The following is a 10,226-nucleotide window of genomic DNA, read 5'->3' on the forward strand; positions in this document are numbered from 1 at the left end:
TGAGATCAAAGCCAGCCCAGACAGAATCTCCAGTTAACCCCCCAAAAGCTAAGGGACATTGTCCAGGCCCTGTACTTCTCTCATTATGCAAAAGTCTCTCTCTCCCCCTCCCTCCTTCTGTTCCTCCCTTCTTGTTCTCCCCACATCTGTCTCTCTGTCTATTCAAAACCCCAAACCACACTTAAGTAGATATCCTCTTTTCCATCTCCCATTCCTGTTGGCCAAGGATAGCTATTGTTAATAGTTCTGTTTATCTGTAGGTGTATGAATACTAGTTGAAGAAGATAAAAGAGAACAATAAACAGGATAATATAATACAATATTCTTTTCTTTTATATTAGAATAAGATGGAAATGGTAAAAAAAAAATTAATCCTCCAGGCATTTCTCAGCAGCTTTGCCTATGCAGGCTACATTTCCCCCAGACATGAAACATGCCTATGACGATAAAAATAATAAGCAAGTTAACCATACTTTTCAAAAGCCATTGGAAGGCTTAGAGGGGATTTGTTACTTATCTTTATCTGCACTATTTTTCTAAAGCAAAACAAATCTTCAGTTGTGACAATAAATTATGACTTTACTATTCTGTCTCCCATATCTGCTCTATCTTCCAAAACTTGTAGGAAAATAAAAAGAAGGGGGAAAAAACCTTTCTATGCCCTCATCCCATTGTCTTTCCATCCCTACTGACCACTCTCCACTTCTGGCAGGGAGAGACCTGATTGGTGCATTAATGAAAAAATAAAAAAATAAGTTTTAAAAAGCACAGCCTTCTCAAAACAAAACGAAAAGAAGAAAAAAGAAACAAATGTTTGTGACAAATCCTTTAAAGAAAAATCTTTGCCTCCCCCCACCAAAGTGTATGCTTTACAGTAAAGGTTTTTCAAGCCTGTTTCCATCTAGCCCATTAACTGTATTTCTTACTCATTTCAGATTAGGGAAAAAAACATGTACAAAACGGTTGATAAAACCATCTACAAACAAGCATTCAATCCTGAGCCCCTGATAAGATGTTGGAATGAATGTCTGGACAAGTCTTCCTTTCACAGTAGAAGAATACAGGTGGAAGAGTTCAATAAGAAGAATTACTGGAAGAAGAAAGGCATTGCTATTGTTCCCATGAAGTTTTCAGTGGGCTTTGGTGCAACAAGCTATCACCAGGTAAAACTCAAACATAGCATATAGTAAGTAACCCTCATGTTATACTACTGGCCCAACCAACCCAATCAGTTTGCAAACAGGTTAAGAAAATGTCACACTTACCAGAGCAATGGGCCCCTCCTTGCCTGTACCTGTTGGAAATGTCCAAAAATCTCTACAGCAACCCTGATCTGCCAGCACTTCTAACCCAGTGCTATAGGAAAAGGTCATACTGACAGGAAACAGTACCAGCAAATGTCCAATCAGCAGGCTGTGGGAAAGAATAATGGGCCCTACTGACTCCACCACTCAAAGAAATAGAGACCCAGGGCTTTCTGCTCCTGGTCTCAGGACCATGTGGCTTCATGGCTTGGGGAAGAAAAAGACTTGTGGTCGGTGATCTAGACAACTACTACTTGGCATACTTGCTAAATCTCAGGCAGAGAAGTCATTCTTGTTTGCCCTGAGCAGCTGATATTGCAAGCTGCTTCTCCAGAAATCTCTGTCTATTCTCTTAGGGGAAGGGAGTGGGGTCTAGAAACCCTCCAGACAAATTCATGAGAGAAAAAAGTGAATCATTCACAGTCCTCATGGTGGGAAAAGAGCAGCATATAGGTAAGTCCTTTAAACAGAGGACTCTCCCTAAATTGCAATGGCTGGTGGACAGGAAAGCTATTTAGAAAACTGGGACTGAGGCTGGGAAGGTGGCTCAGTGGTAGAGCGCTTGCCTTGCATGTATGAGGCCCTGGGTTCGATTCCTCAGCACCACATAAGCAAAAAGAAAAAAAAAGAAAACTGGGACTGATTCTTGCCTTCTTGTTACTGTCTTCCAAAATCACAAAAGCCAGGAACAAAGAAAAAGCATACACTCATTAGATCACTTTGTAGTATGCCATTGAAAACATTCTTCCATTTGTACCCAGCTACTGACAACCAGTAGATAGATGCTGTCTCCCCCATCCTTTTCTTCTCTCTCCTTTCTCTCTCTCTTCCTCTCTCCTCTCTCTCTGTCTCTCTGTCTCTGTCTCTGTGTGTGTGTCTCTCTCACTCTCTCTCTTTCTCTCTCTCTCTCTCTCTCTCTCACACACACACACACACACACACACACCGTTATCCTGCAGCTATCTATGCCCCTCAAGAGTCATCTCATTAGCAAGTAACAAAATACATTTCACAGTTTTAGGAGTTGTGTACCAAGAACCAGTAAATATTTTATTGTTAGTATACCTTATTCCCCTTTGGATATAAGGCCACTTCTCATCTAAATCGCAGCCTCTCTGCTATTATCCATGGATGCCAAAAAACAAACAAAAACAAAACAAACAAACAAACCATGTTCTAAAGCCTTAAGTCAACCATTGACTGTAAGTCTCCCTTTGAGAAGCCTCCAGCTTCCTTCCCCGCTGAGCTCTACATTGACGCACACAGGACCACTTGGCTAGGCAGTGAAGGGTACTATGCCAGGTCAGCAGATGACTCACACAACTGGAACACCTACCACTGACAGTGAAAACACTGTCCTCAGAGGGTGTCACCAGCTCGAAGTGAGTAGATATTACTATTACCTCCAATACCTTTGACGGTCCCAGCCTCTCAAGCCATCTGGGCATCTCCTCCAGGCAAGAACGGACTCAAGTCCTAATCCCTTCTCCTCCTGGAAAGAAAAATACCTCCTTGCTATTCATCTAATGTAGCCAACATGTATGCAGTGTCTCTGTAATTGAGATCTGCTTGACATTTTCTACAGGATGTAGAGATGCCCAAGATCAGGTGCCTTTTCCTTGCAGTCCTTGCTTCTCCTGTATTAACTTGTGGATAGTATTTAATCTCCAATTCTGGTAGCTTCAGACAACAAATGTACTTCATGGAGCCTTCAGAAGGTGCATGGCTCTGCTGATACCCATTATATCACTGACTCACTTTCCTGTCTCCTTCTCCTCTGCTCTCTACCACTGACCCATATTACCAGCCCTCAGTGACTAGAAGCATGACAGTGACTGAATGACCAGCCTGTCTCCCCACTGCCTTGTGACCTACTGGCATAGAACCACATCTTGTTCTTCTTCATAGTATCCAGAGCTGGGCACAGGCTGAAAAAGGAAAAAAAATACATTTTACACACTGGGGTTAGTTAGTAATTTCAAGTATAGAGCTCACGTTCAAATAGTTGGAATCCATGAATACTTGTACATGGGTAGAAATGTTACAATGACCAGTCCCCATTGTAAAACTAGTTTATGCTAACATAAACAATATAGCATAAAATATAAATGGTAGACAGACAGACTGATAGAATAAATACAACTCCTGAGCTACCTGGAGGAACTTCTACTAACACCAAATTCCTAAGTAAGAAAGTTCTTTACAAATGACTTGGCAGAACAGAGAATCAGAAGCCTACCAGAATGCCTTGTCCAGTCTACCTTCTTTGCTCCACTATAGTGTAGTTTACTATCTCCTTTTTCTTTCTTTCTTTCCTTTTATTGGGGGCTGCGGGAGTGGGAAGTAGGGAGGGTCTTGACTTTGAACTCAAGCCTTCATTCTTGCTAGTCATGAACTCTACCAAGTGAGTACATCCCCAGCACTTTTTTTTTGGGGGGGGGGTCCGGTCGTGGGGCCTGAACTCTGGGCCTGGGTGCTGTCCCTTAGCTCTTCAGCTCAAGGTCAACGCTCTACCACTTGAGCCACAGTGCCACTTCTGGCTTTTTTCTTTATATGGTGCTGAGGAATCGAACCCAGGGCCTCAGGCATGCAAGGCAAGCGCTCTACCTCTGAGCCACCTTCCCAGCCCCTCCCCAGCACTTTTTTTTGCTTTGGTTATTTTTTCAGATAGGATCTTGAAGTTTTAACTCAGATGCAGCCTTCCACTGAAATCCTCCTACAGCCTCCTCCTACCTACAACCTTTCACACAGCTGGAACTACAGGCACAGAGCACCATACCCTGCTTCTTTGTTGAGACAGGATCTTGCTAACTTTTTGCCTAGGCTGGCCTTGAACTGAAATCCTCCTGATCTCTGCCTCTCCAGGAGCTGCGATTATAAACATGTACCCCCACACTTGCCTCCCTACCTCCTTTCTCGTATTGAACTTCCCCAAGTGCACTTCCAACTTCTTCCAACTTACACTGGTTGTCTTCCAGGCAGCTGCACTTGTTCATATCTACACAGATGGGTCTGTTTTGATCACACATGGTGGCAATGAACTGGGACAAGGCATTCATACCAAAATGCTGCAGGTAAGATGAATAAAATTATTCATCTCTCTAGTCCTTGTTGACCTGACTGAAATTCAGAATCCATCTTTTAAGGTAAATGATCTAAACTCAAAGACTTTGAAAAGCTTCCTTTATACAAAGTGCACCAACAGAGGTGGTAGAAATCTCATCTAGGGCTGGCGCCAGTGGCTCACGCCTGTAATCCTAGCTACTCAGGAGACTGAGATCTGAGGATCGCTGTTGAAAGCCAGCCCAGGCAGGAAAGACTGTGAGACTCTTATCTCCAATAAACCACTAGAAAACTGGGAGTGGTGCTGTAGCTCAAGTGGTAGAGCGCTTGCCTTGAGCTGAAGAGCTGAGGGACAGTGCCCAGGAGCAGAGGTCAAGCCCCACAACTGACAAAAAAAAAAAAAAAAATTGTCATCTAGGTACTTCTCCTCCCTGAGCCTGACTAGGGTTTTGGGGATGAAGGGGTTTTTAGACATTATCTTACTAAGTCCATGGGGCACCAAGGTGGGTGTTCCATGCAGATTATCCAAGAGGAGTAGTTTCTCAGCTTTCCTGTTTGTTTTGTTTTCAGGTAAGGGGTAGGTTTATTCAGTAGACCTGCTGGGACCAGGCCAGGTTGGCACTCCTCGCCGCTGGCAAAGAGGGCGTCTGGCCCTGGGCTAGGCCTTATCTAGAGTAGAGGCAGGGTAAGGTGTGGCCAGATAAAGGGAGGTGGGACCAGGTAAGAGGTGGGACCAGGTGAGAGAAAGGTGTGGCCACATCCGATCCAGATGTGACCTCAGCGGATGCGGATGTGACCTCTTCCAGGTGTCCCAGTTGCCCAGGTAACACAGGTACTGGGCGGAGACTTTGTTGTGAGGAGGGTGGAGTCTGCTCGCCATCCAGGATCCTACCTTACTCAGCCTTTTAATAATCATGGAATAGGGCGAGGATTCTCTCTGGCTACTTCCTGCTGACAAGGGGCGTTGACATTAGGGGTAAAAGGCTGGAATTTGGTCTCCTCCCAGAGAAGGCAGTGAGCAGCAGCTGTCCCTTGGTGGCGTGAGTCCTTAGATGAAATCTGGAGAAGTCTCATGAGCATTGAGGGGCTGGGAAAAAAATACTAGAGAGCAAATAAATGGCAAGAGGAAGGACTTGGGGCTGAAAAACGTTGGTAGAAATGTCCCTAGCTACTCCTGACATCTGTTGACTAGGTAGAGGAGAAGTCAGGTAACAAAGCAAGAATATAAATTCCTGTCCAGTTAATAGGTAGACAGGTATGGACACTAGATGGGCAGGCTTCTTACTTCTATTGACCTCCTGGCTCTGGTTAATTTTGAAAGGGCAGGCACAAAGTGGCTGATGTGACATCATCTCCTCTTACTCCTCTCCATGGTCCCTTGTTCCCCAGACTGGCTGAATGTAGGTGCTCATTGCTGGGATGGCTTGTCCCAGTTGGTATTCAAGAAGGTTTGAACTCAAGGCCTGGGCACTGTCCCTAAGCACTTCTGCTCAAGACTAGCACTCTACCACTTTGAGTTGTAGTAACACTTGCAGTGTTTGCTGGTTAGAGATAAGAGTCTTGAGCCATGCTTCCAGCCTGGCTCTTTGCAGATTAGTTGGGAGATGGAGTCTTAGGGATTTTTCAGCCTGGGCTGGCTTTGAGCTGCAATTTTTGCCACCAAAAAACCCTTTATTATTTCCAATTAAAGCAACAAGGAGATCAAGTAGAATAAGTAGAGCTTACCTGGTCCTTATCAAGAATGGCCAACAAATATTCTGAAATGACAAAACTCATTAGATGTGAGAATATTAGCACAGATATGTCCAATATTTTAGAGTCACATAGTTAGTACTAGAATACACAACACAAAACAAAAAGACAAAACTCAAAACCTAAAATTTTGACAACAATGTTTAGACATCTTTGCTAACAAAGCACATCAGATGGTTGGGCCTCAGTTACCAGGGTCTGTGAAAAGAGCAACTTGTTAGCAAGGCACCTTAGAATGTATGGATGGAAGAGTAGTAAGCTTGGTGGAAGGTTAAGGGTCAGATGGGGCCAAACCCTTAACCCACCATGTGGCCAAGACGGTGAACTCAAGACAGCAAGTTTCTGAAAAAAAAAAAATGCAAAGAAAGCTTGAACAAATAGATCAAGCCTAGTTTGGCTAGCCTTTGAGAGGGAACCTAGAGGGGGGCCCCCAGGACCCAACCTGCGTGGTACTCTTCAGGGCACAAGCTAAAATGTAGAAAAGAGAAAGGGAGAGATAGGGAAAGTTGGACATGATTGGCAGAGAGAGAGAGCAAAAAGAGCCTGAAAGTAAACAGACTTCTGACCATTTACCATTGCAGTGGCAAAAACTGTGTACATCTGAGAATGGCATAAAAATTAGGTGCTCTGGCTTTCCAGGGAGCGCAGGAGGCATTTCAAAGGGGTTTCACTCACAGCACCCCATTAAATGTGTAGGAGAGTCAGTGTGGTGAGTGAAGGAGAGCTGACCAGGCAGAACCGGCGTCCCGACTTCCCCCAGAGTCCTCTCGAAAGAAATGGCCAAGCCCCCAAAACCAAGTGTCCTCAGCTTCAGAGGTGACCGGCCTTTAGCCGAAAGGCCGTAGGAGCTCTCTGGCACGGCGCCACATCTGGACAGAGACTGAGCAACAGAGAACCGTAGAGAGTAGTTTTACTCACCAGAGAAGAGAAGTGGTGTGGACGTGGATGTGAAGGCCAGCAATGGTATCGATGCGCTGTGTCCGCAGCAGACAGACCGGTTCGCAAAAGGCCCTCAGAACTGTGGGTATTCTCAGAGCAAAGCAGGGAAAAAAGAAAAAAAGCAGAGAGGAATCCCACCTATCCTGACTTTAAGCCCTTCCCAGGTTTGGGCACCATTTATGTTAGGTTTTTCAAAAGAGGTAGCCGAGTAAGAACAGCACCACGCACGTGGTATTCAGGTAAGGGGTAGGTTTATTCATCGTTCTGGCTGGCACCAGGCCATGTCGGCCCTCCACACGGCTGGGAAAGGCCTGGGAAAGAGCTGGGAAAGAGAGAGAGCTGGGAAAAAGAGCAGCTATCCTGTTTTGACACTAGTAAAGTTTTTGAATTTTAAACAATATTAGGTTGCTGATGTCTTATTTTGGCACATAAGAACAAGTGTTTTACTGTCATCATCCTATCTTTTGTGTGTGTGTGTGTGTGTGTGTGTGTGTGTGTGTGTGTGTGTGTGTACTTGGGCTTGACCTCAGGGCCTGAATGCTGCCCTGAGCTTTTTTATTCAAAGCTGGCACTCTACCCCTCATTTTTAAAGGACAACTTAACATATATACACATATACATACACACAAAGAACAGTGTGACCTCAAAAGAAACTATAATCCTTTTTTTTTTATTATTTTGGTCAGTGGTGGGGCTTGAACTCTGGGCCTGGGCACTGTCCCTCACTCAGCTCTTCAGCTCAAGGCGAGCGCTCTACTACTTGAGCCACAGCATCACTTCCGGTTTTCTGGTGGTTTATTGGAGATAAGAGTCTCATAGTCTTTCCTGCAGGAGCTGGCTTTGAACTGCAATCCTCAGATCTCAGCCTCCCAAGTAGCTAGGATTACAGGCGTGAGCCACCAGCACCCGGCTTATTTCCATGTCTAATCCTTTAACTTGAATAGATTTAACTTTATGACACATATATTAGATAGTGGGATACAAATTCATAACTTCTCTTTTTCTAGCCTTAATTCCTTCAGAGTACTGACCTCCCACATTCCATGTTTTTAAAGGATTCCTCATTTCAGGTGCCTTTGAACCCAATCCCCCTCCTTGCTCCTAGTCCTTCACATATGATCCATCCTGACCAATTCTAAACCCCACTGGCTGCAGGAAAATGCATGTGGTCACACAAAACCAATCAGGGCCTGAGTTTAAGCCCCAGGACTGGCCAAAAAAAAAAAAAGCCAGTATGAAACTCTACTAAAAAGTTATATTTGAGGTCTACAAAGCCTAAACCTTTTAGAGTTTAAATGATTTCACAGATGTAATAATTAAAATAGTCATTATTAAGAGAAATACTGACTTCAATTGTCACAGAAGTTTTTGCTAGACTTGGAATGTATCTTTTCCCATAGGTGGCCAGCCGTGAATTAAAACTACCCATGTCCTATATGCACATCTGTGAAACAAGCACAGCCACGGTGCCTAATACAATTGCTACAGCAGCATCCATCGGCGCCGATGTCAATGGCAGAGCTGTGCAGGTGAGTTCTCCAGTCTGTCTTTCCCTACTGTCCCCCCATTTCTGATATTCTGAGGTAGATACAGGCATCCTAATTGCCTTCAGAGAAGTCCTCTGTTCCTGGAGATAACTAAAATGTCAGAAGAGTATTTGCTGTGGCAGATTTAATTGAGGTACCAGATGGACCCAGAATATAATGGCTCCAATATAACCACATGTTTGACCTAAAGGGAGTGTTTCTTCTGTCATTCAAACACTGGGATTGATGGGTGGCTCTAATTCATCCACATGTGGCTTTCCAAACAACATGAAGATGCCCAGGAGGAAGATCTCAGGCCAGATAGGGAAGTGAGACAAGTCACTTACCATTCAAAACACATTAGTAGATCCAGCGTGGTGAGGGGAAGGCTGTGGCAGTTAACAGCTAGGATTTGAACTCAGTGCCTGGACACTATCCTGTAGCTTCTTTGCTCAAATTTAACATGCTTTATTTACCACAACACCACTTCCTGCTTTTTTTTTTTTTTTTTTTGGTCATGGACTTTCCTGCCCACTCTGATTCTGAATCACCACCCCAGATCTCAGCCACCTGAGTGGTTAGGATTATAGGCATGAGCCACCACACCAAACAGCAGAGCTAATCTTAAGGGAGGTTGAACAACTGCTACTGTGGAATCAGGAGAGAGTGGGCTTTAGTGAAGGAGAAATCTCTGTTCCTAGGCAGCTCAGAAGGAATTTTATACAAAGTATTACAAAACATGGCAGATTCCCCTGGAACAACATGTCCTATGGGCAGGCAGACCCAATCCTAGAGCAGCAGAGATAGTGGTACAATTACACTGTTGTCATCACTGGCTTTCTACCAGAGTAAACAAGCGCTTTCCTTCATACTTACTTCCTAATTAATACTTTTTAAAAGTACTAAATTTTTACGACTTTATGGTCCTTAAGTCAAATATCTGAAAATATCTACTGCATTTGTCTTGTTTCTATTACAAGCCATTCCTTCTTTCCATTGGGACAGTGGGGAGAAGCATATTTTCCCAGGACACTGTGTGGATGCCACCAAGAAGAAAAAGGTTACACCTAAGTGTCCTATACATGCAAGGCCAGTGCTCTTCCACTTGAGCCATTCCCAAAGCCCTCTAATTTGTATTTTGTTCTAACTTTTTGTGAAGTTGGCTTAGAAATGTAATTCTTCTGCCTCTACCTCCTGAGTAGATTAAAGATGTGTATCATCATGCCCAGAAAGATAAACTGCTTTTAAATTAATCTTAACTAGTTGACACCTTTCAAGGGCCAACAAATAGAGACTGTTTTGTGCAAAACAAATGTGGGAAAAACTTCAAATTTATGAGATTGTCTCTGGGGTAAGTCCAAACACAAGGGAGGCACAGTTCAGTAACTATGGGCATTTATTAGTAAAATTAGGTGTCAGTACCTCTCCTAGGGTGGCAAGTATTAGGTTTTTGTTTTTTTTTTTTAATTTAGGTTTTTGTTTAAAGATCAGAAACATTGTGTGCATAGTTTTGTTTTGTTTTGTTTTGTTTGTTTTTTTTTTTTTTTGGTCCAGTCGTGGGGCCTGAACTCTGGGCCTGGGCACTGTCCCTCAGCTCTTCAGCTCAAGGCTAGCGCTCTACCACTTGAGCCACAGCGCCACT

The 10,226-nt window shown here is 43.9% G+C and overlaps 1 protein-coding gene across 1 annotated transcript in view; it reads left to right on the forward strand.

The window, feature by feature from the left end:
• The window catches only part of LOC105984047 (aldehyde oxidase 2-like), an 89,672-nt gene that overhangs the window by 52,604 nt on the left and 26,842 nt on the right, over positions 1-10,226 (forward strand). The window contains 3 exon segments of the mRNA XM_013014136.1: positions 936-1,163; positions 4,283-4,378; positions 8,459-8,587. Coding sequence (XP_012869590.1) covers positions 936-1,163; positions 4,283-4,378; positions 8,459-8,587 — 453 coding nt within the window.

This window comes from Dipodomys ordii, unplaced genomic scaffold, assembly GCF_000151885.1.
Source record: "Dipodomys ordii isolate 6190 unplaced genomic scaffold, Dord_2.0 Scaffold1, whole genome shotgun sequence".
NCBI lineage: Eukaryota > Metazoa > Chordata > Mammalia > Rodentia > Heteromyidae > Dipodomys > Dipodomys ordii.